This window comes from Hylobates moloch, unplaced genomic scaffold (genome assembly GCF_009828535.3).
Source record: "Hylobates moloch isolate HMO894 unplaced genomic scaffold, HMol_V3 SCAFFOLD_11, whole genome shotgun sequence".
NCBI lineage: Eukaryota > Metazoa > Chordata > Mammalia > Primates > Hylobatidae > Hylobates > Hylobates moloch.
This window is the reverse complement of record NW_026652286.1, coordinates 91,771,496-91,796,921: the sequence shown is the minus strand read 5'-3', so window position 1 is coordinate 91,796,921 and position 25,426 is coordinate 91,771,496. Positions and strand designations below refer to the sequence as shown.

At 48.3% G+C, this 25,426-nt stretch overlaps 1 protein-coding gene across 2 annotated transcripts; it reads right to left on the bottom strand.

Annotated features, from left to right (window-relative positions):
• Nucleotides 1-13,721: 13,721 nt before the first annotated feature.
• On the bottom strand, nucleotides 13,722-23,824 carry FOXR1 (forkhead box R1). Of its 2 annotated transcripts, XM_032167641.2 has the most exons (6): nucleotides 23,516-23,824; nucleotides 16,204-16,278; nucleotides 15,853-16,100; nucleotides 15,389-15,615; nucleotides 14,279-14,517; nucleotides 13,722-13,801 (listed from the first exon to the last, which is right to left on the bottom strand). In XM_032167641.2, exons 1-6 carry the CDS (start codon nucleotides 23,574-23,576, stop codon nucleotides 13,773-13,775), a joined length of 879 nt encoding a protein of 292 aa, XP_032023532.1. In that variant the 5' UTR covers nucleotides 23,577-23,824; the 3' UTR covers nucleotides 13,722-13,772. The 2 variants fall into 2 exon arrangements, with proteins under 2 accessions (XP_032023532.1, XP_058302913.1); XM_058446930.1 differs by lacking the exon at nucleotides 13,722-13,801 and having other exon boundaries at nucleotides 13,996-14,517.
• Nucleotides 23,825-25,426: the final 1,602 nt, after the last annotated feature.

Sequence of the window (25,426 nt, the reverse complement as noted above, 5' to 3'; positions counted from 1 at the left end):
AGGAGTTGAGGACCAGCCTGGCTAACATGGTGAAACCCTGCCTCTACTAAAAATAGAAAAATTAGCCAGATGTGGTGACATGCGCCCATAATCCTAGCTACTCCGGAGACTGAGGCAGGAGACTCGCTTGAACCCAAGAGGCGGAGGTTGCAGTGAGCCAAGATTGCACCACCGCACTCTATCCTGGGCGACAGAGTGAGACTCCGTCTCAAAAAAAAAAAGGAACTCAGGGTGAGGCCCAGCCGGCTGTGGTTTTATGAGCTCTTCAGGGGATACTGATGCACGATCAAATTTGAGAAGCACTGGTCTAGGTCTTAGATCCTCTTGGTTCAGTTTCCTCATTGGATCTCAGGAATGTTCAGCTACACTCTCAGGGCAACTTCTTACTTCACTTGACCTTCCAAGACCTCTCCTTCTGTCAAACTCCAATTTTGGATCAACCCAGGCATGCTTCCCTCATGTGTTCCAAAGCTGATCAGAGTAGTCTACACCACTATCTGCTTCAACTTCTAGTAACATCTAAGCCTTCAGCAGTTTTGCTTATGAAACTGCTTCACTGAAGTTCTCCACCACCAAGTAGTCAGCTGGCATCGGAATTCGGCTTGTGTCAAATGGAACTCAACATCTTCCTCTTCAGGACATCCCCTATTTTCATCCTCCCAGTGAATGACACCACCAAGTTAAAGCCTGGAGGCTGGGTGTAGTGGTTCATGCCTGTAATCCCAGTAGTTTAGGAAACCGAGGTGGGCAGATGGCTTGCACGCAGGCATTTGAGAGCAGCCTGGCCAACATGGCGAAACCCTGTCTCTACAAAAAAGTACTGCCGGGTGCGGTGGCTTACGCCTGTAATCCCAGCACTTTGGGAGGCTAAGCGGGCAGATCACCTCAGGTCAGGAGTTCAAGACCAGGCTGGCCAACATGGCAAAACCCCATTTCTACTAAAAATAGAAAAATTAGCCTGGTGTGGTGGCACGTGTCTGTAGTCCCAGCTACTCGAGAGGCTGAGGCAGGGGAACCGCTTGAACCCAGGAGGCGGGGGTTGCAGTGAGCCTGTTGCACCACTACACTCCAGCCTGGGTGGCAGAGCAAGACTCTTAAACAAAAACAAAACAAAAATTAGCTGGGCCTGGTGACATGTGCCTATGGTCCCAGCTACTTGGGGGGCTGAGGCAGGAGGATTGCTTGAGCCTGGGAGGTTGAGGCTGCAGCAATGAGCTGTGTTTGTGCCACTGCACTCTATCCTGGACAACAAAATAAGACCTTGTCTCAAAAAGAAAAAAAAAAAAAGGCCGGGTGCGGTGGCTGACGCCTGTAATCCCAGCAAGCACTTTGGGAAGCCGAGGTGGGCAGATCAGAAGGTCAGGAGATCGAGACCATCCTGGCTAACACGGTGAAACCCTGTCTTTGCTAAAAATACAAAAACTTAGTCGGGTGTGGTGGCACACACCTGTAGTACCAACTACTCAGGAGGCTGAGGCTGGAGAATCACTTGAACCCAGGAGGTGGAGGTTGCAGTGAGCCGAGATTGCGCCACTGCACACTCCAGCCTGCCAGCCTGGGCAACAGAGCGAGATTCTATCTCAAAAAACAAAAAACAAAAAACAAAACCCCCAGAATAACTCACCCCAAACTTCCAGGCTTTTTTTTTTTTTTTTTTTTTGAGATGTAGTCTTGCTTTGTCGCCCAGGCTGGAGTGCAGTGGTTAGATCTGGCTCACTGCAACCTCTGCTTCCTGGGTTCAAGTGATTCTTCTGTCTCAGCCTCCCGAGTAGCTGGGATTACAGGTGTGTGCCACCATGCCTGGCTAAATTTTGTATGTTTAGTAGAGATAGGGTTTCACCATGTTGGTCAGGCTGGTCTCAAACTCCTGACCTCAGGTGATCCACACGCCTCGGCCTCCCAAAGTGCCAGGATTAGAGGCGTAAAACTCCCATGCTGGGCTGGTCAAAGTGCTGGGATTACAGGCATAAGACAATGCACCTGGAACTTGGCTTGTGTCAAATGGAACTCAACATCTTCCCTTTTACTCAACCCCACCCAACATCCACCGCACACAAGTTGTCTTATTCACTGGACTTCTAATATGTTTAAGGGGTCTGTCCCCATTTATTTTTTGAAACAGGGTCTTTCTGTGTTGCCCAGGCTGGAGTGCAGTGGTTGTTCACAGGTGCCAACCTACTATTGATCAGCATGGGAGCTTTGGGGTTTTAAAAAAAAATGTTTAAGCCAGTCATATTTAGCAGTGGGGGGTTGTATACCAACTTTAGTGACACTAATGTTATTAAATTCTAATAACCCACTACCATCAGACCAGCCCAGCTTGGGAGTTTTGACCTGCTCCATTTCCGACCTGGGCTGTTTCACCCCTCCATAGACAACCTGGATAGTCCCCTGTCCTGGGAGGTCACCATATTGATGCTGAACTTAGTGTGGACACCCAAACTGCATAATGCATTACAGTCTAGAACTCCTGGGCTCAAGAGATCCTCCCACCTCAGCCTCCTGAGTAGCTAGGACCACAGGGTGTGCCACCACGCCCAGCTGTCTTCCTTTTTTTTTTTTTTTGAGACGGAGCCTCACTCAGCTGTCCAAGCTAGAGTGCAGTGGTGTGATCTCCGTTCACTGCAACCACTGTCTCTCGGGTTCAAGCAATTCTCCTGTCTCAGCCTCCTGAGTAGCTGGGATTACAGGCACCCACCATCATGCCCGGCTAATTTTTGTATTTTAGTAGAGACAGGGTTTTACTATGTTGGCCAAGCTAGTCTTGAACTCCCGACCTCAGGTGATCTGCCCACCTTGGCCTCCCAAAGTGCTAGGATTACAGGCATGAGCCACCACGCCCAGCCCCCACCCTTAAAAAAAATTATATATATATATATAAAATATAAAAAAATATATATATATAAAATATAAAAAATAGAGACAGGGTCGCGCTATGTTGCCCAGGCTGGGCTTGAACTCCTGGGCTCAAGGGATCCTCCTGCCTCAGCCTCTAAAAGTGCTGGGATTACAGGCATGGGCCACCGCACCCAGCCTATCTTACATTTTTTTTAAACTCAGAGCATACCTCATTTCAATTCTCCTCTCTTGCTTGGGTTCACATAAAATCTTTCTAACTGGTTTCCAAGTGTCTGCTCTATTACGCTCCGTATATCCTCCATACTCTAGTCTGCTCCTACGAACTTCAGCATCTTCAGCCCCTCTGCCTGGAATTTACATCTTTCCAATCCTGCCTCACAAATTTTCTATTATATAAGGCTCTGAAGTATGAACTAGAAGTAATTTCCTTGAAGCTGATGACTTTATCTGGCATATGGTAAGCTCTGAATCAATGTTTATTGAAAGAATGAAATGTCACCCCTTTGTGAAGCCTTCCAGAGTTGTCCCTGAAGAATTAATTTCTCAACTCCAAGGTCCTTTGCTCATCCTGTCATCATTTTTGTCTAGTAGTCAGTTGAAAACCAATAATTGAAAAGCTCCTTGGCCGGGCGCAGTGGCTCACGCCTGTAATCCCAGCACTGAGGGAGGCCGAGGCAGGCGGATCACAAGGTCAGGAGATCAAGACCATCCCGGCTAACACGGTGAAACCCCGTCTCTACTAAAAATGCAAAAAATTAGCCAGGCATGGTGGTGGGCACCTGTAGTCCCAGCTACTCGGGTGGTGAGGCAGGAGAATGGGGTGAATCCGGGAGGCGGAGTTTGCAGTGAGCCGAGATTGCGCCACTGCACTCCAGCCTGGGTGACAGAGTGAGACTCTGTCTCAAAAAAAAAAAAAAAAAAAAAAAAAGAAAGGCTCCTCATGTGCAGGGATTGTGTTCTATTCATGCCTGACACTTAATTAACAGATGGTGGCCCTCTATGTACGCTTGTCAAATTAAGTAAAAACCATCAAAACCCAGGAACCCTGAGGTTAAGATGCCCTTTAGTGGTGGGAGTTAGTGCATGGAAGGAGCCCAGGAAGCATGCACCTAACAGCCTGCTAATTAGTAGTATCAAGCTACCAAATGGGCTCGTGGGTAGCTTTCCTTAAAAATTGTAAAAAAATGGGCCGGGCATGGTGGCTCACGCCTGTAATCCCAGCACTTTGGGGGGCCAAGGCAGGTGGATCACGAGGTCCAGAGTTTGAGACCAGCCTGACCAACATGGTGAAACCGTGTCTCTATTAAAAATACAAAAATTAGCCAGGCATGCTGGCACGCACCTGTAATCCCAGCTACTCAGGAAGCTGACGCAAGACAATCGCTTGAACCCAGAGGCAGAGGTTGCAGTGAGCTGAGATTGCACCATTGCACTCCAGCCTGAGTGACAGAGCGAGACTTCGTCTCAAAAAAAAAAATTGTAAAAAATTTCCTTTATTAAAAATTGTAGCCCAGGTGCAGTGGTTCATGCCTGTAATCCCAGCACTTTGGGAGGCCAAGGTAGGTGGATCAGTTGAGATCAGGAGTTCAAAACCAGCCTGGCCAACATGTGGCCAAAATAGCGAAACCTGGTCTCTACTAAAAATACAAAAAGCCTGGTGTGTTGATGCTCACTTGTAATCCCAGCTACTCAGGAGGTTGAGACACGAGAATCACTTGAAACCAGGAGGCTGAGGTTGCAGTGAGCTGAGATCATGCTACCGCACTCAAGCCTGCGTGACAGAGCTAGACTGTCTCAAAAAACAGACAAACAAAAACTATAGGCTGGACACGGTGGCTCACGCCTGTAATCCCAGCAGGCAGATTGCTTGAGCTCAGGAATTTGAGACCAGCCTGGGCAACATGGCAAAACCTCTTCTCTACTAAAAATATAAAAAATTAGCCAGGCAGGATTGTGTGTGTCTGTGGTCCCAGCTACCAGGGAGGCTGAGATAGGACGATTACTTGAGCCCGGGACGCGGAGGTTGCAGTGAGCTGAGATCTTACCACTGCATTCCAGCCTAGGTAATAGAGCAAGACTCAGTCTCAAAAAAAAAGAAAAAGAAAAAGAAAAATTGTAAAAAGCAATTTCTTGTAAAAAACAAAAACTGTACAGAGGCTACAAACAATTGCCCCATTTATGTTGCCTACCCACTCCTCAAAGATGGCCATTGCTGTGTGACATCTATATTGATCAAGATGTTTTCTCTGTTTAGACTTCATATATATATGAACATAATTTCTGCCATATTTGGAGTAATTTTGAACACACTGTTCTGCTACTCTTTTTTAATTCCTCAAAATGTATTGTGGTTTTCTTTTTTTTTTTTTTGAGATGGAGTTTCACTCTTGTTGCCCAGGCTGGAGTACAATGGTGCCATCTCAGCTCACAACAACCTCCGCCTCCCGGGTTTGAGCAATTCTCCTGCCTCAGCCTCCCAAGTAGCTGGGATTACAGGCATATACCACCACGCCCGGCTAATTTTGTATTTTTAGTAGAGACAGGGTTTCTCCATGTTGGTCAGGCTGGTCTCGAACTCTCGAACTCAAGTGATCCACCTGCCTCAGCCTCCCAAAGTGCTGAGATTACAGGCGTGAGTCACTGTGCCTGGCCTTGTGGATATCTTTCTATGTCAGTACATAGAGCTTGATATTAAATGCCATCTATATACTGATGACTCTCAGTGTATTTACATTTTCAGCTCAGACTTCTCTTCTGAACTCCAGACTTATAACTATCTACTTGACATTGACATAACCACCCTGATGTCTCACAGATTCCTTTTTTTTTTTTTTTGAGATGGAATTTTGCTCTTGTTGCCCAGGCTGGAGTGCAATGGCGCAATCTCAGCTCACCACAACCTCCGCCTCCTGGGTTCAAGCTCAAGCAATTCTCCTGCCTCAGCCTCCCGAGTAGCTGGGATTACAGGCATATGCCACCATACCCTTTTTTTTGTAGAGACGGGGTTTCTCCATGTTGGTCAGGCTGGTCTCGAACTCCCCACCTCAGGTGATCCACCCACCTTGGCCTCCCAAAGTGCTGGGATTACAGGCGTGAGCCACTGTGCCTGGCCCCACCCCCCGCTTTTTTTTTTTTGAGGCGGAGTCTTGCTCTGTCACCCAGGCTGGAGTGCAGCAGTGCGATCTCAGCTCAGGGCAACTTCTGCCTCCTGGGTTCAAGCAATTCTCTTGTCTCAGTCTCCTATGTAGCTAGGATTACAGGCCCGTGCCACCACGTCCGGTTAATTTTTTTTTTCCTTTTTTTTTTTTGAGACGGTATCTAGCTCTGTCACCCAGGTTGTTGGAGTGCAGTGGCGCGATCTCGGCTCGGCTCACTGCAACCTCTGCCTCCCGGGTTCAAGCGATTCTCCTGCCTCAGCCTCCCAAGTATCTGGGATTACAGGCACCCGCCACCATGCCCAGCTAATTTTTGTGTTTTTAGTAGAGACAGGGTTTCACCCTGTTGGCCAGTCTGGTCTCGAACTCCTGACCTCATGATCTGCCCACCTCAGTCTCCCAAAGTGCTGGGATTACAAGCGTGAGCCACCGTACCTGGCTAATTTCTACAGTGTTTCACCATGTTGGCCAGGCTGGTCTCAAACTCCTGAACTCAAGTGATCCTCCCACCTCAGCCTCCCAAAGTGCTGGGATTATAGGTGTGAGCCACCGCGCCTGGCCTCACAGATTCCTTTTTTTTTTTTTTTTAAATTGGAGACAGGATCTTGCTCTGTCACTACTAAGGCTGGAGTGCAGTGGCACAATTATGACTCACTGCAGCCTTGATCCCCCCGGGCTCAAGCAATCCTCCCACCTCAACCTCCCAAGTAGCTGGGACCACAGGCACACGCCACCACGCCCAGCTTATTTATTTTTTGTAGAGAGGAGGTCTCACCAGGTTGCCCAGGCTGGTTTCCAACTCCTGGGCTCAAGTGGTCCACCCACCTCTGCCTCCCCAAGTACTGGGATTACAGGAGTGAGGCATCGTGCCCGGCGTTGTCTCACAGATACTAAACACAGAACGCTCAAACCTGCTACTCCTGCAGGCTTCCTCTCCTCACCATTCACCTACTTGCTCAAACCAAAAACCTCAGAGTCATTCTTGCCTTTTCTTTTTTTTTTTGAGACAGAGTGCCGCTCTGTCACCCAGGCTGGAGTGCAGTGGCGCGATCTTGGCTCACTGCAGGCTTCACCTCCTGAGTTCACACCATTCTCCTGCCTCAGCCTCCTGAGTAGCTGGGAATACAGGCGTCTGCCACCACACCGGCTAATTTTTTGTATTTTTAGTAGAGATGGGGTTTCATTGTGTTAGCCAGGATGGTCTCGATCTCCTGACCTTGTGATCCGCCCGCCTCGGCCTCCCAAAGTGCTAGGATTACAGGTGTGAGCCACCACGCCTGGCCATTCTTGCCTTTTCTTCTCCTGCAGTCAATACTATTGACTTGTTTTTTCAACCTCCACGATGCATCATCAAATTGCTCTTCTGCCTGTCTCCATCTCTACTGCCACTACTACTCCAACCAGCCTGATTTACTGCAGTCACCTCCTAATGGGTGTTCCTGCTTCCATGTTGGCTTCCCCCCACAACAAGCCACTTTCAATGAATGGCTAATTGTGATTAACAACAATGACAACAACAAACGGTTAAGTAAGTTATTTCAATTACTTTCCACCATACTGGAAAAAAATTCAAATGCCCTGTCATAGCCTAGGAAAGCCTACCCTGCCCCTCTCCCAGTTTTACCTTGGATCTTTCTGCCCTTTAGTTTAGTGTATTCTGTCTTCCATGGTCTTATCCCCATTTGCTCAAAAGGCCAAGGTATGTCTCTACCTCCAGGGCTTTGTCCATTCTCACGCCTCTATTAGAATGCTTTTCCTCTGGCCTGGGGCAGTGGCTCACGCTTGTAATCCCAACACTTTGGGAAGCCAATGCGGGGAGATCAAGAGGTCAGGAGTTCGAGACCAGCCTGGCCAACATGGTAAAACCCTGTCTCTACTAAAGGTACAAAAAGTTAGCCGGGTGTGGTGGTGTGCCCCTGTAATCCCAGCTACTCGGGAGGCTGAGGCAGGAGAAGCTTGAACCCGGGAGGCAGAGGTTGCAGTGGGCCAAGATCGTGCCATTGCATTCCAGCCTGGGCGATGGCGCAAGACTCTGTCTCAAAAAAAAAAAAAAAAAAAAAAAAAAAAAAGAATGCTTTTCCTTTCTGTTCTTCAGCCTGGCTAACTTCTCATCATGCTACAGGTCTCAGTTAAAATGTCACTTTCTTAGAAAGGTCCTCTCTGATCTCCCCTCCAATCGAAATTAGATGCCAATATTGCTTTCTCTCAAAATAACCCTGTCTTTTTCTTTTTTTTTTTGAGAAGGAGTCTCACTCTGTTGCTCAGGCTGGAGTGCAATGGCACGATCTCTTCTCACTGCAACCTCCGCCTCTCAGGTTCAAGTGATTCTCCCACCGCAGCCTCCCGAGTAGCTGGGATTATAGGCACCCACCATCATGTCCAGCTAATTTTTGTATTTTTGTAGAGACAGGGTTTCACCATGTTGGCCAGGCTGGTCTTGAACTCCTGACCTCAGGTGATCTTGCTTTGGCATCCCAAAGTGCTGGGATTACAGGCATGAGCCACCGTGCTTGGCCAATAACCCAATCTTTACTTAGTATTACCATTGTGCATTATTGCACATAATTAGTGTATTAGTTTAGTATCTTTACATCTAGACTGAAAACTGTGAGGAACCATTTGGGTTTCTTTGCTGTATCCCTAACACCTGGCAAGGGCCTGGTATAGTGAAAATGCTTAACAAATAATTGTTGAAGTCTAGGCACGGTGGCTCACACCTGTAATCCCAACACTTTGAGAGGCTGATGTGGGTGGATCGCTTGACCTCAGGGAGGGTACAAGACCAGCCTGGGCAACATGGTGAAACCCCATCTCTACTAAAAATACAAAAATTAGCAGGACGTGATGGCACGTACCTGTGGTCCCAGCTACTCAGGAGACTGAGGCAGGGGAATTGCTTGAACCTGGGAGGTGGAGAGTGCAGTGAGCCGGGATTGCGATTCTGCCTAAAAAAAGAAAAATAACAAAATAATTGATAAGCGAAAACTAGGTGCGAGTATAGGAGTTGAGAGCAAAGTGGGCAAAGGCAGATTTTTTCTCAGTAAACGCTGTATTGTTTTGTACTTTCTTTCTGATCTGCTGCATTTTGGGATCCACTTGCAACTTAAACCTGATGTTGGCTAGGTGTGGTGGCTCACGCCCGTAATCTAGTACTGTGGGAGGCCGAGGCGAGTGGATTGCCAGGGCTCAGGAGTTTGAGACCAGCCTGGGCCACATGATGAAACCTCGTCTCTAGTAAAATACAAAAATTAGCCAGATATGGTGGTGCACGCCTGCAGTCCCAGCTGCTTGGGAGGCTGAGGCAGGAGAATTGCTTGAACCTGGGAGGCAGAAGTTGCAATGAGCCAAGATTGCTCCATTGCACTCCAGCCTGGGCAACAGAGTGAGACTCCATCTCAAAAAACAAAAACAAAGCAAAAAAACCCCTGATGTTAACATGAATGTGCACAGCGCTAAGGCTGTATACGAAGTGCAGATGACGTGGACAAATTGAGGCCAAATCAGATGAAAGCAGAGCTTGGGACTCAGGACCATCTCCTTCCTGGGAGCTGAATAGACTAGAGTGGTAGGAAAGAGGCTCTGGCTGCAGGATAGCTCTGGGTGGGCCCAGAGCAAATGACCTGACCTGGTCCCCCTCACCCACTCCTTCAGTGGCTATCACTTAGAAATCAGCATCCAGGCCAGGTGCAGTGGCCACGCCTGCAATCCCAGCGCTTTAGGAGGCCGAGGCAGGTGGATCACCTGAGGTCAGGAGTTTTGAGACCAGCCTGAACAATACGGTGAAACCCTATCTCTACTAAAAATACAAAAAATAAGCCGGATGTGGTGGCGAGGGTCTGTAATCCCAGCTACTCGGGAGGCTGAGGCAGGAGAACTGCTTAAACCCAGGAGGTGGAGGATTGCTTGAACCCAGGAGTTCAAGGCTGCACATGAACTATGATTGTGCCACTGCACGGCCCTATCTCAAAGACAAAAAATAAATAAAAATTTAAATGAGGAGGTGGGAGCTACATCAGATGGGAGTTACCAGCAAGGAAAGCAGGGAGGAAAAATGAAAAAGTGAGACTACCTCAACCCTGGTCAGTTGCAGAGACCTGATAGCCCTCTGGACAAGGGAGCCACTCTCTCAAGAGTGAAGCACCACTCACTGTCACTTCAAGACATGAGTGATGCCCAGCCCAGGTGGGCAGTGGTGGCCTTGAAGGCAGAGCTTTGTTTCTGTGCAGGCCTGTTGGGCAGGAGGGAAGAGTGGAGAGGGAGTGAGATCTGGCATTGTCCCTAAGCACTGAGTGTCTGTGGGATCCCTAAACAGCCCTGAACCTCACTCATTCCTTCCTTGTCCTCAGGCTTCTCCCTATTCCCCACAGATCTAAGGCTACCAGCTGTCCCTCCCCTGAGGCTGTCCCTCCCCTGAGGCTGTCCCCTGCAACCAGGGAGGCCACAGCCCCCCAGCTGGGACCTGCAGCCTCAAGGGCTCTTATTCCACAAGTGGCTTTTCCTGAGGGTGTGCTGGAGACAAACAGCATGGGGAAGGGTAATGAAACTCAGGCCCTGTTTTTCTTGAGACGAAGTCTCCCTCTGTCACTCAGGCTGGAGTGCAGTGGCATGATCTCAGCTCACTGAAACCTCCACCTCCTGGGTTCAAGTGATCTTCCTGCCTCAGTCCCTGAGTAGCTGGGATTACAGGCTTGTGCCACCACACCCAGCTAATGTTTGTATTTTTAGTAGAGACGGGGTTTCACCATGTTGGCCAGGCTGGTCTCCAACTCCTGACCTCAAGTGATCCGCCTGCCTTGGCTGGGCCAAGATCAAGAGATCTGCCTGCCTTGGCTTCTCAAAGTGCCAGGATGACAGGCATGAGCCACTGTGCCCGGCCTGAGAGAGGAAGATTTTTCTATAGAAGTATTTCAGCTAATAAGCTGAGAAAATAGAAAATTAGGGCCAGGCACAGTGGCTTACACCTGTCATCCCAGCACTTTGGGAGCCCAGGAGTTTAAGACCAGCCTTGGCAACATAGGGAGACCTCATCTCTAAAAGAAATAAAAATTTAAAAAGTTAGAAAATTAGGAATATGATTCCTAATACATTTTTTAAAAATTTTAGATGTGATGATTGTATCATGTTCAGAGTCTTTTTAGAGAAAAGAAATGATGTCTACAAATTGCTTCAAAATAATCCAGGGAGGCCAAGGCAGGCGGATCACTTGAGGTCAGGAGTTCAAGACCAGCTTGGGCAACATGGTGAAACTCTCTATTAAAAATACAAAAATTAGCTGGGCGTGGTGGCGCTCACCTGTAATCCCAACTACACGGTAGACTGAGGCAGGAGAATTGCTTGAACCCAGGAGGTGGAGGTTGCAGTGAGCCGAGATCGTGGCACTGCATTCCACTCTGGGCGACACAGCAAGACTCTGTCTCAAACACACACATACATACACACACACACACACACACACACACATACACACTGATCCAGGAAAGGGGAATGAATGTGTTAATAACATTGCCTGGGGAGATGAAGCTGGATGACAGATATGTGGGGTTCATTAGACCGACTTTGTATGTGTTTGAAATCTTCAATCAACAAAATATCAGTTGGCCAGGCGCTGTGGCTTATGCCTGTAATCCCAGCACTTTGGGAGGCTGAGGCAGGTGGATCACAACATCAGGGGATCGAGACCAACCTGGCCAACATGGTGAAACCCCGTATCTACTAAAAATACAAAAATTAGCGGGGCCTGGTGGCAGGTGCCTGTAATCTGAGCTACTTGGGAGCCTGAGGTAGGAGAATCGCTTGAACCCGGGAGGCAGAGGTTGCAGTGAGCCGAGATCGTGCCACTGCACTCTAGCCTGGGCAACAGGGCAAGACTCCATCTCAAAAAAAAAAAAAAAATCAAACCAAACCAGGTGGATTGCTTGAGCCCGGCAGTTCAAGACCAACTTGGGAAACAGAGTGAGACTCCATCTCTACAAAAAATTTAAAAAATTAGCTGGGTGTGGCCGGGTGAGGTGGCTCACACCTGTAATGCCAGCACTTTGGGAGGTAGAGGCACATGGATCACCTGAGGTTGGAAGTTTGAGACCAGCCTGACCAACATGGAGAAACCCAAACTCTACTAAAAATACAAAATTAGCCGGGTGTGGTGGTGCATGCCTGTAATCCCAGCTACCTTGGAGGCTGCAGCAGAAGAATGGCTTGAACCCAGGAGGTAGAAGTTGCAGTGAGCAGAGATCGCGCTATTGCACTCCAGCCTGGGTAACAAGAGCAAAACTCCGTCTCAAAAAAAAAAAAAAAAAAAAAATTAGCCAGGTGTGGTGGTACGCACCTGTAGTCCCAGCTCCTTGGGACGCTGAGGTGGGAGGATTGCCTGAGCCCAAGGAGTTCGAGGCTGTAGTCAGCTCACACCTATAATCCAGCACTTTGGGAGGCTGAGCAATTGGACATCTACAAGCCAAAAATGAACCTTGACCATACAGAAATTAACTTGAGGCCAGGTGTGGTGGCTTACGCCTGTAATCCCAGCACTTTGGGAGGCCAAGGCAGGTGGATCACCTGAGGTCAGGAGTTGGAAACCAGCCTGGCCAACATGGCAAAACCCTGTCTCTACTAAAAATATAAAAATTAACTGGGCCTGGTGGTGCATGTCTGTAATCCCAGCTACTAGGGGAGCTGAGGTAGGAGGATTGCTTGAACCTGGGAGGTGGAGGTTGCAGTGAGCCAAGATTGTGCCACTGCACTTCAGCCTGGGCAACAGGGCGAGACTCCGTCTCAAAAAAAAAAGTCACCTGCTGGGTGCGGTGGCTCACACCTGTAATCCCAGCACTTTGGGAGGCCAAGGTGGGTGGATCACCTGAGGTTGAAAATTTGAGATCAGCCTGACCAACAAGGAGAAACCCTGTCTCTACTAAAAAATATACAAAATTAGCCGGGCTTTGTGGTACATGCCTGTAATCCCAGCTACTTGGGAGGCTGAGGCAGGAGAATCGCTTGAACCCAGGAGGTGGAGGTTGCGGTGAGCCGAGATTGCACCATTGCATTCCAGCCTGGGCAGCAAGAGTGAAACTGTCACACACACACACACACAAAAGTCATCTGTAAGCTTTAAAAAAAAAAAAAAAAAAAAAGCATGGCACCTCCCTAAAGCACCTTTCTATGCTTCCTTAGCACATGCCCTCACCGCTATTACAGCTAACACAGTGCAGCGCAGTTCTCCCTGGCACCTGTATTCTATCCTGAGCTTGGTACACAGTAGCCACTTAAGGAGTATCAATTGAATGAATGTGTGGTGCTTACAGAATTGGCTGCTACAAACTGGCATCTCCCAGGATAATTTTTACAGATGGAGTCTTGCTGTTGCCCAGGCTGAAGTACAGTGGTGTGATCATGGCCGACTGCAGCCTTGACCTCCTGTGCTCAAGGGATCCTCCTGCCTCAGCCTCCCAAAGTGCTGGATTACAGGTGTGAGCCACTGCATCCAGCCAAGATTATCTTCATAATCCAGAAAAATGGAAATTGCTCCAAGATGCTTTACAAGGCTGTGCATTTTCCTCCTTTGAGGAAAGAAAATTACAGACTCCCTTTGCTGCACAGCAGGCACCTGGAGCATCTGTAAGCTAAAGGTGTCCCATCTCCAACCTTGGAGTTGATCTCCACCTCCATCCTTAACCCCATCCTTAGAGACCCCACCTCCACAGACACACACAGAAGGCTACTGAGGGTAATTTTAATAAAGCATTAGCTGGCTGTTGCTTCTTGGGGTTAAAGATCAAAGAGGAAGGGCATCACATCTGTAAGAAAAGGAGAGAGTTCAGGAGTTTATGCTTCACAATTGCTGTTTCCTAGGCCTGGGATGCTCTCTCATAGCAGGTGATCTGCTTCTTTCACTCAAGGCTCAAATACTGCCTCTTCTCTGAAGCCTCCCTGCACTGCTCCAGGGAAAGTACAAGTACTCTTTGTACATAATCTCTATTACTGTGCTTCTCATGTTGTGTGCTCACTATTGCCTAGGCTGCTGGGCTTGGTAAGGCCAGTTGCCCCTTAGTTGTTTGCCCATGGATTCCTGGGACATCACGTCCCACACTGGTAGATGAGGTCTCACCTCAGGCAGGCATCACCTGAGGGTCTCAGATCACTGTTAATCTCCCTGTTTCCTATAGAAGATGCATCCCCCCGCCCCACGGTGTGACCCAGGCTTCCACACTCGGCCTTGGGTCAGGATCCTCAGGTCTCTTCCCCTTGGGCCCACGCACGACAAGTCTTCACACCTGGCTGGCTCATGCACTGTTGGATACTTTCTAGCCGAGTGGAAGCCAAGGCGCGGGCCTCCTCTGCAAAGCGGCGGTGTCCCTCCTCGGTCAACTTCCAGAGGCAAGATCGAGGCCGTGTGCTGGCCCCGCCCTGCATGCTGACAGGCACTTTCTCAAAGCTGTCTCGAAAACAGAGATTGTGACGGACAGTATTCTTCCAGCCCTCCGGGGCCGTCCGGAAAAAGGGGAAGTGCTTTCTGTGGACAGGGAGGAGAGGTAAGGAAAGGCATGTTATGTCTGAGGAATGCCCTTCTCTGGAGCATGTTCTACCCAGGGGCCAGGGGCTTCAGCCCTTCTCTCCAGGGGGATAGTAGCAAGTTGGCCTGGAGTTGCTCTTTGCTGACTGAGCACGTGGCAAAGCATCCACGTGGTGCGTGGCTCACCTGAACCCTCCCTCCCTCTGAGGGCCCAGGGCTTGGACCACAGCATGAACAAAGCAGAATCAGGCCAAGCAGCTCCTGTAAGAGGAATCTTGGTTGAGGACGGACACCACTTGAAAATTCCTATCCTGAGACATTAGGCACTTCTCCTAACACTGGGAAAGGGCTCGAGAAACTCCCTTCCTCACACTGTGAGCAGGACTATCTGAGCTAAATGGAAAATCCTTCTCAACTGGGTTCCCTCTACCCCTGGGGGTGCAGGGAGCTGTGCCAGACAGTCCCGTCCTAGCAGAAGCAGGTGGGAACTGTTGGGGAAACCTGACTTTAGACTGGCTGATCTTCAGAGGATGGTGGGGAAACTGTTACCTGACCCAAGTGAATGTATGTTTTAAAGGAGAACTATACCCAAAGAACACTGAAAACTAGTTAAAAAGAAAAAAAAAAAAAGAACTAAAGCCATAAAAAGGTTGGAGGGTTCTTTAGACGTGAAAGGGGCTGGGAATGGCTATGTTCCTGTACACATGTGGGCACAAATGCACCTGGGAAAAGGGAACTGGGAACATACTCGTCCTCTCAGACCCAGATAGGGAAACCAGGTCAGCAACACAGGGCCTGGGATGGATTGGAAGGCATCAGCCCGGGGCCCTGGCCCCCACTTCCCCCTCCTCGCAGGGCCCCCGGCACATACCGAGTGAAACTGTAGATCTGTTGCACGTTGAGGCCACAGGGGGAACTGTTTCTTAATGCCAGGGCAATTAGGTGGAAGTAATTGAGAGGGGGCCGGGACCAGAGCCTCCCCGCCTGGCTGCTGGCTTGCCGAAGCCTCCGACTCTGGAGGGGGGGCCTTTTGTGAGGGGATGGGAGAGCCACAGAGGAGGTGTCTTCCTGGTCCTCAGCCTCCTCCTCTTCTGTGAGCTAGAGGAGCACAGAGTAGGAGCTGGTCCTGACTCCTCAGCCTCTACTCCAGGGTGCAGTGGCAGGAAGGGGGGGTGGTCTAAGGCCACCATTTGGGCTTCTCCCCAACCCAAGCATGTAGGTAATTTCTGAACCCATTCACCTTTTGCTATGGCTAAGAGAGCAGAACTGTAATGGCTCTTCCCAATGCCCCTCGCCTACCGCCCAAGTCCCGCTCCCATCCCCAAAAATCCATACCTCCCAGGTGCTGGGGGAAAAGGCAAACCGCTTCCGAGGGGGAGACTGCTTGCTGGAAGACCGGGACAGTGATTCCACCCCTGTGGCCTCTGAGCAGCTGGCATCTTCCTCCTTCTGGAGTGGTTGAGAGAAGGGGAGTGTGCTTGTCAGATCCTCCCTCTTCCTAGGTCCTGGGACCTCCAGCTTTCCGGGAGGATACACGATGTTGGGGTTTACCCACATCCAGAGGTTGGGCTCATAATCTGGACCTGTGCAGAACAAAAGGAGATTGTGTGCCACAGCCCACTGGCTTTGGGTGCCCCTGGTCTCCAGCCCAGGCCACATAAACAGGTCAGAGAACTCAATACTTACCATCCTTATCAGGGTTGGGTTTTTTCTCTAGGGGTAATTTTGGTGGCTTAACAATTCGGAGTTTATACCTGGCAACTGGCAAAAAGAAAGACAGAGAGAGTCAAAACATCCTAGGATATCCCTTTGTGACCCTAGGATCCTAGGCCTTCAGGCTTCTCTGGGAGAAGGTTGTGGGCCCTGCCTGGGGAGTTAACATCACATTCTACTTCTACTGGTTTTCCCTTTACCTCTCTGACCTTCTCATTCCCCTCTGCATTCTTTTCTTCTCACTCTACATATACTATCCCTGAATGATCTCATGCATGCCTGTGGCTTCAGTTAACATCTATAAAAAAATGTGGAGCTCTCAAATCTTCACCTCTAGCCTAGCATTCTGTGCTAGCCCTTAAGGAGAACTACCTACTGGATGTCTTTACTTGGGTAGCCCATAGGCACTTCAAACGCGCTTCTAAAACTGAATTCCATCTTCTTGCTCTTCCTCCTGTATTCTTGTTTTTTTTTTTTTTTTTTCTTTTTAAGACAGGGTCTTGCTTTGTTGCACAGGCTGGAGTGCAGTGGTGTGTTCAAGAGATTCTCCCACCTCAGCCTCCCAGGTAGCTGGAACTACAGGTGCACGCCACTACGCCCCACTAATTTTTGTATTTTTTTTTTTTTCAGATGGAGTCTCACTCTGTCGCCCAGGCTGAAGTGTAGTGGCGTGATCTCGGCTCACTGCAACCTCTGCCTCCCGGCTTCAAGTGATTCTCCTGCCTCAGCCTCCCAAGAAGCTGGGACTACAGGCGCACACCACCACACCCAGCTAATTTTTGTATTTTTTAGTAGAGACGTGGTTTCACCATATTGGCCAGGCTGGTGTCGAACTCCTGACCTCGTGATCCGCCTGCCTCAGCCTCCCAAAGTGCTGGGATTACAGGCGTGAGCCACCGCACCCAACCCAATTTTTGTATTTTTTGTATAGATGAGGGTCTATGTTGCCTGGGCTGGTCTCGAACCCCTGGGTTCAAGCAATCCTCCTGCTTCGAGCTCCCAAAATGTTGGGATTACAGGCATGAGCTACCATGCCTGGCCTTCCTGTATTCTTTGTCTCAGCAAGTGGCACCACCATTAACTGGTTGTTCAGGACAAAAACTATTTTTGCCCCCTCACTGTCCCTATGAGTGTCATTATATTACAGATGAATCTAGGCTTTTGTTTGGGAAATGATATACTTATCGGAGAGCTCAGTAATTAGAGAGGATGCCTATTATGTTGCTAATATTCAACATAGTATTCAAAAAAGGAAAAAGCAAAAGATATAAAAATTGAGGTTTTTTTTTTGAGACAGGGTCTTGCTTGGTTGCCCACGCTGGAGTGCAGTGGTGTGACACCGTCTCACTGCAATCTCCACCTCCCAACTCAAGCAATCCTCCCATCTCAGCTCTTACATAAAGAACTTAAAAGACTTGAACAAAGACTTATAATACATACTATTAAGATGCCAGTTACCCTCAAAATGAATCTATAAGTTTTATGCACATATTATAGCACAAAAATTAAAGTTTGGCCAGGTGCGGTGGCCCACACCTGTAATCCCATCACTTTGGGAGGCCAAGGCAGGTGGACCACTTGAGGTCAGGAGTTCGAGACCAGCCTTCCCAACACGGCGAAACCCCATCTCTACTAAAAGTACAAAAAATTAGCCAGGTGTGGTGGCGCGTAACTGTAGTCCCAGCTACTTGGGAGGCTGAGGCAGGAGAATCACTTGAACCTGGGAGGCAGAGGTTGCAGTGAGCTGAGATCGTGCCACTGCAGTCCAGCCTAGGTGACACAGCAAGACTCTGTCTCAAAAAAAGTTCTAACATAGTAAAAATCACCATAAGCAAAAAACAGACAGACAAACAAACAAACAAAATAGACAACAAAACTTCAATCCAAATTTCTCAGTTCTCTGATATATAGAGAGCTCCTACAAATCAATATGTAAAAGGTCAACACAAACTTAGAAATGGACAAATGATACGAATCGCATTCACAAGGAGGGGATACCTGAATGGCTAACAAGATGATCAGCATTATCAATAATAAGAAAAACTGGCCGGGCGCGGTGGCTCACGCTTGTAGAGGCAGGAGAATGGCGTGAACCCGGGAGGCGGAGCTTGCAGTGAGCCGAGATCGCGCCACTGCACTCCAGCCTGGGAGACAGAGCGAGACTCCGTCTCAAAAAAATAAGAAGAAGAAGAAGAAGAAAAACACTGTAAGATAATGAGATAATCAAATTGACTGGAATTATAAAGATAATACCAAGTGTTGAGAAACATGCAAAGAAATAGAATCTCTTATACTGCAGTTCTGTTTATCAACTGGAGCAGCCCTTGTTAAGAGCAATCAGGCAGGACTACAATTTACTCTATCTTACTGTCTGCTCCTGGATGTATATATTCAAGTGAATACAGGAACTTATATACTAATCAATCTCCATTGTTACTATCATCTACTGACCTCCTGGTTTAGCTGTCACTCTCCAACACTACTCCTGCCTTAAATATTGGCTGCTGGCCAGGTGCAGCGGCTCATGCCTGTAATCCCAGCACTTTAAGAGGCTTAGGCAGGTGGATTGCTTGGGCCCAGGGGTTTGAAATCAGCCTGGGCAACATGGTGAAACCCCATCTCTATAAAAAATACAAAGATAATAATCTAGCCGAATGTGGTGGTGTGAGCCTGTAGTCCCAGCTACTCAGGAGGCTGAAGTGGGAGGATGGCTTGAGCGGGAAAAGGGACGTTGCAGTGAGCCAAGCTTACGCTACTGCACTCCAGCTTGGGCAACAAAGCCAGAACTTGTTTCAAAAACAGAAACATGATCTTTGCTATTTATTGAACTCTTCTCCAGCGAGTTTGACTTCTACTCTACTGTGGACACTCCCTCAGGCATAACCTAAATCAACAACTGCAACCTCTCCGTAACCTCATTTATGCACCACATAAAAATGCACCACCTCGTGTCTTTCTGGCTAACTCCCTCAACCCCAACTATGATCCCACTGAGGTCACCAGTCCACTGAATTATGGTTTTGGTGCACTCGTTTGGCAGAGGTGGATTTAGTCAGGGTTGTGGTTTGGCCAACAAAGTGCTCCAAAGCCACAGATGATCCAGGGAACCTGCATAATATCCGACCATGGGATTCAAGTTAGTTGAATAAGGGTGGACATATCAAGTGATTGAAACAGTGAAAAGGTGATAGGATCAATGGACTGGTGATCTCATTGCAACCCAAGGATAGCACCTCTATGTCTGTGTCTTGCTTTGGCACAGATCCCCCATGCTTTTTTAAGGACATTGTTCCACAAATCTTCCCCTCTCTTTCCTGTGTCACTAATTTTTTGTCTTTGTTGGGTCATTCTCATCAGCATGCAAACATGCTGTTAATTCTCCCATTTTAGGGACTCATGCTTGTAATCCCAGCCTGCTTTGGAAAGCTGAGGCAGGAGGATCACTTGAGCCCAGGAGTTCAAGGCTGCTCAAGGCTGCTCAAGGCTGCAGTGAGCTGTGCTGGTGCCACGGCACTCCAGCCTGGGCACCAGATAGAGACCCTGTCTCTTAAAAAAAAGAAAGAAAAAGAAAAAAATTATCCCATCTTATTTCCTGTTGAGGCATAACACATTGCCTCTACTTCCCCTCCTTCCATTCTTAAACCTCTTTCAGTCAGGTTTTTCATTCTACCACTTACTAAAACCACTAACCAGGGACCTCTGCTTAGTTAAGTCCAATCATCACTTACATTCCACTCATCCAACCCCTCCCTCCTTGAAAGGCTTTTTCCACTTGGTTTCCAGGACACCACAGACCCCCTAGTTTTGATTCTCAATGGTCTTTTTTGCTAGTTATCTCTCTTCTCTCCAATCTCTTTACAATGGACTGCCCCCAGGGCTCATTCTTGTTCCTCCTCTATTCTCACTCCTTAAGTTCCACCCATATACCAAAAGACCCAAAATTTACATCTGCAGTCCCCACTTCTCTCCAGAACTCCAGGCTCATGTATCCAACTGCAGACTCAATGCTTCTACTTGAATGTCTAAGGATCTCCAGCTCAGCATATCCAGAACAGAATTCCTGATCTTCCTTCCTAAACCTGTCTCCCACTCAGTACAAGGCAACTCTATCCTTCCACTAGGTCAAAACACTTTGAAGGCTCATACTCAATCGTCTGTCTTATACTCCATATCCAATCCATTAGCATAGCCAGCTGGTTCTCCCCGCTACTACCCTGGCCCAATCTACCATCATCTCGTCTGGATTACTACTGCAGCCTCCTAGTCTCTGTACATCCACAGTCTACCCTCAACACAACAGCCAGAGTGATCTTTTCAAATATAGATCATGCAGGACTAGCCACATAATTTGTAGGGTCCAGTAAAGAAAACATGAGGCTCCTCGTTGAAAAATTATTAAAAATTTCAAGACAGTGACAGCAGTGTATTAAACCAAACACAGGCACCTAGGCAACTGCATGGGTCACACACTCATGAAGCAGACCCTGAGAGCATGTCACTCCTCTGCTCAATTTGGGAGGTAGGAGGATTGCTTGAGTCCAGGAGTTCAAGACTAGCCTGGGCAACATAGGGAGATCCCCATCTCTACAAATAGTAAAAAAGTTAACCAGTGTGGTGGCCTGTGCCTGTGGTTGCAGCTACTTTGGGGACTGAGATGGGAGCATTGCTTGAGCCTGGAGGTAATTGTGCCACCGCACTCCAGCCTGAGCAAGAGCAAGAGCCTATCTCAAACAAAACCTTACAACCAATCCTCATCTGACTCAGAGTCAACCCTAAAGTCCTTAGAGGACAGGCATTCCTGCTCTCAACCACACGCTTTGGAACTCTTTATTTACTGTCATCCAGCCTTACTGACTTCCTTACCACTTTCCCTGCAAGTATCCTCTAGGCTCACTCTTCCCCTCCTATCAAGTCTTTGCTCAAATATTATGTTCCTAATTGAGTTCAACCTCACAATCTTATTTAAAACTGTAGCTGTGGCCGGGCGCGGTGGCTCACACCTGTAATCCCAGCACTTTAGGAGGCTGAGGGAAGCAGATCACTTGAGGCCAGGAGTTTGAGACCAGCCTGGCCAACATGGTGAAACCCTGTCTCTACTAAAAATACAAAAATTAGCTGGGTGTGGTGATGCATGCCTGTAATCTCAGCTACTGGTGAGGCTGAAGCACTAGAATCGCTTGAACCTGGGTGGCAGAGGGTGCTGTGAACTGAGATTGTGCTACTGTACTCCAGCCTGGGTGACAGAGTGAGAAGCTCCATGTCAAAAAAAAAAAAAAAAAAAAAAGAAGGCCAGGCGCCGTGGCTCACACCTGTAATGCCAGCACTTTGGGAGGGTGAGACGGCGGATCAAGGTCAGGAGTTCGAGACTAGCCTGGCCAACATAGTGAAACCCCGTCTCTACTAAAAATACAAAAATTAGCCGGGCATGGTGGCACGTGCCTGTAGTCCCAGCTACTCGGGAGGCTGAGGCAGGAGAATCACTTGAACCCGGGGGGCAGAGGAGATCGCACCACTGAACTCCAGCGTGGGCAACAGAGCCGGACTCCATCTCAAAAAACAAAAAACAAAAACAAACTATAGCTGCCACCACACCCTTCCCCTATTCCTGAGTCTCCTTCTCCTGTTCTTTCCCCATTGCAGATTATCACTTTATAGCATACTATATGATCTACCCATTTATTTTATTTTTTATTTTTTATTTTTTTTGAGACGGAGTCTTTCTCTGTCCCCCAGGCTGGAGTGCAATGGCGCGATCTCGGCTCACTGCAAGCTCCGCCTCCCGGGTTCACGCCATTCTCCTGCCTCAGCCTCCCGAGTAGCTGGGATTACAGGCGCCCGCCACCACGCCCGGCTAATTTTTTGTATTTTTAGTAGAGACGGGGTTTCACCGTGTTAGCCAGGATGGTCTCGATCTCCTGACCTCGTGATCCGCCCGCCTCGGCCTCCCAAAGTGCTGGGATTACAGGCTTGGATCTACCCATTTATTATACTTCCGTGGATTATCTGTCTGCCCCTAGTAGAATGTAAGTTTCCTTGTCTGTTCTGTTCACTGTGTATCATGAGTGTCTAGAACAGTGCCAGGCCAGTTGGAGGTGCTCAATACATATTTCTTGAATGAAGAAACAAGAAAGAATGTTCATTAGCATTAATTATGGTGGCAAAGAGTTGGAAGCAATCTAGGTGTAAAGAAAATTAAAAAGGTGGGACACCGAGCCGATAGAATACTAACAACAATCAGAAATAATGAACCACGTCTGAATTTAGCAACCTAAAACAACAGCTCTCAAAAACAATGAGTGGAGAAAGCAGACGTTAAATGGATTAGGGTTGGTAATGGGAGTAGTGGAGTTAATGGAAGGGGGGGTGGAGACTTAAGGGGCAAAAGGAAGAGTTAAGGCCGGGGGCGGTGGCTCAGGCCTGTAATGCCAGCACTTTTGGGAGGCCTACATGGGCAACATGATGAAACTCTGCCTCTACTAAAAATAAAAAAAATTAACAGGGCGTGGTGGCGCACGCCTGCAATCCAGGCTACTCAGGAGGCTGAGGCGGGAGAATGGCTTGAACCCGGGAGGCGGAGGTTGCAGTGAGCCGAGATCGTGCCACTGCACTCCAGCCTGGGCGACAGAGCAAGACCCCCTCTCAAAAAAAATTTTTGAAAAAAAAAAAAGAGTTAATCCAAGGGCCTTGCAGGCAAAAAAGTACCATGAATGTGGGGAGTAATTATCTCAACTCTCCACACTTGAGGTCCAAAGAAGACAAAGAAAACCTAAAAAATCGCGATGGTCAACCAAGCATTTGGCCAAGTACAGAGCACTTCTAGCTGTCAGGCAATATGTTAAGAGGTGAGAACACAGCCATGGATAAAACGATGAGGCCTGTTTTTTTAAGAGACGGAAAAGTAACTGAAATATACAGTACAGCAAATGGCGACCAGCGCCAAGGAGAAGACCCAGAAGAGGCCTTGGAATGTTCTGGGAGCCTGGCGGGTGACGTACGGTGGAAAGCCTCCGTTTTTAGGTGAGACCAGCTGCCCTCCGGGAGCTTCCAATTGAGTCAGGCGCGAACCCCCCCACCCCCCAAACCACTCCCGAGTAGAGTTCGCAAGTGGGGGTGGAGCGGGGGCGGCGGAGCTAAGCCCGGGCCGGGGCGGGGGGGCTCGGCCCCCCAAGCCTCCCTGGGAGGTGGGGGCGAAGGCTGGGGAGCCGCCCTGCCCCGGGGTCCCCCGAGCCCCTAGGCCACCCCTCCGCCACGCCCAGCCCCCCACCTCACCCCACCCGCTACTCACGTTTCTGCTCCGCTAAGGGGAGGTGAGATGTGGTGAAGGCCAGAAAAAGCTCGTTCCCCATGTCCCAGTCCAGCAGTCCCGGGACCTGGCCATGGAGGCGGGCCCAGAAGTCGAGGTGTTGGAGCTTCACGTCCACCTTCGGGGCGGGCAGAGGCGCGGCGGCGCGGAGTGGGGGCGCGGAGTGGGAGCGCGGCGGCTGAGGAGCGACCCTCACAGGCGCCTTTTCAAATGCGCCGGCTCCGATTGAGTTAGCTTGGCGGCAGCTCAGGTGTGGAGCGGTCCATTTGACGCCTTTAATCTCTTCAGGACCGCGCCGAGGAACGCTTAAGAAGACCCTCCTTGACTCTACCCTTACATGCCGGGGATCCAGGACCTGGGGATCCGGAAGGGACCCCAGACCATCTTCCGCATCCTCGTTTGCCCAAGCCCCTTGACGCTTATTTCATTGAAAAGGCGCCATGGTCACGTGACCGTTATTTATTTATTTTTATAGTTTTGCTTTAACATTGATCCTTTCTACCATAATAGTATTAGTAGTTACTTTCTAGAAGTTGTGAAAGGTTTATGGTTTATCCACGATCACATCTGTAGTAGATGGTGGAGATGGAATTACACTGGATGGTGATTTGATTAAAAAAATTTTTTTTGTCTTTTGGCTAGACGCGGTGGTTCACGCCTGTAATCCCAGCACTCTGGGAGGCCGAGGTGGACGGATCACCTGAGGTCAGAAGTTTGAGACCAGCCTGACCGATGGTGAGACGCTGTTTCTACTAAAAATACAAAAAAAATTAGCTGTGCGTGGTGGCTCACGCCTGTAATCCCAGCTACTAGGGAGGCTGAGGCAGGAGAATCGCTTAAACCCGGGAGGTGGAGGTTGCAGTGAGCCGAGATGGTGCCACTGCACTCCAACCTGGGGGACAATAAAATTAAAATAAAAATTTTGTTTTTAATAATTTCAGATTTGCAGAAAAATCCCAAGAATGCTACAAAAAATTCCTGTATGCTTTTTCACCCAGATTCACCAGTTACACCAATTATTAACATTTTATCACATTTGTATTTTTATTTCCATATATACTACATATATATTATGTTTTGCTTAACAATTTGAGAGTAATTTGCAGACATCGTGTCCCTTTACCCAAAAATATTTCTGTATTTCCTTAAAACAAGGATATTGTTTTATGTATCCAGAAAATCAGAAATCAGAAAATTTAAGATTGAGTCAATGTTATATTTAATATACAGTTCTTATTCAAATTTTACCAATTGTCCCAACAATGTCATTTATGTAAATTTTCTTTTCTGGCCGTTATCCCTTTTAGCACTATGCAATACATTTAATATCCATGTCTGTTTACTCTCCATTAATCTGGAACAATTTCTTTCTCTTTTTTTTTTAAAGCCAAATTTAGCAATAGGGGGTTGTATACCAACTTTAGTGACACTAATATTATTAATAATAAGTTCTGATAACCCACTACCGTCAGACAAGCCATCTTTACTTTTTTTTTTTTTTTTTGAGACAGGGTTTCACTTTGTCACCGAAGCTGGAGTGCAGTGGTGCAATCAGCTCACTGCAGCCTCAACTTCCCAGGCTCCAGCAATCCTCCCACCTCAGCCTCCCAGGTAGCTGGGACCATAGTTGTTCAACACCATGCCCAGCTAATTTTTGGTAGAGTCACAGTTTGCCATGTTGCCCAGGCTGGGTCTCAAACTTCTGACCTCAAGTGATCCAGCTGCCTCAGCCTCTCAAAGTGCTGTGATTACAGACATAAGCCACTGCACCTGGGCTCTCTGTCTTTATAATCTTTCATAACATTGACATTTTTGAAGAGCACTGGCCATTTATTTTGTAGAATGGCCCTCAGTTTGGATTTGGCTAATGTCTCCTCTTAATTAGAGTATGCA

Bases quoted from the DNA above. Each gene is read 5' to 3' on its own strand.
- FOXR1 (XM_058446930.1), bottom strand. From the start codon at position 23,576: ATGGGGAACGAGCTTTTTCTGGCCTTCACCACATCTCACCTCCCCTTA. The intron at 16,101-16,203 runs GTAAGTATTGAG...TGTTCTGCACAG, and splicing joins ACCCAACCCTGATAAGGATG to GTCCAGATTATGAGCCCAAC. The intron at 14,518-15,388 runs GTATGTGCCGGG...CCCTGTCCACAG, and splicing joins CAGATCTACAGTTTCACTCG to AAAGCACTTCCCCTTTTTCC.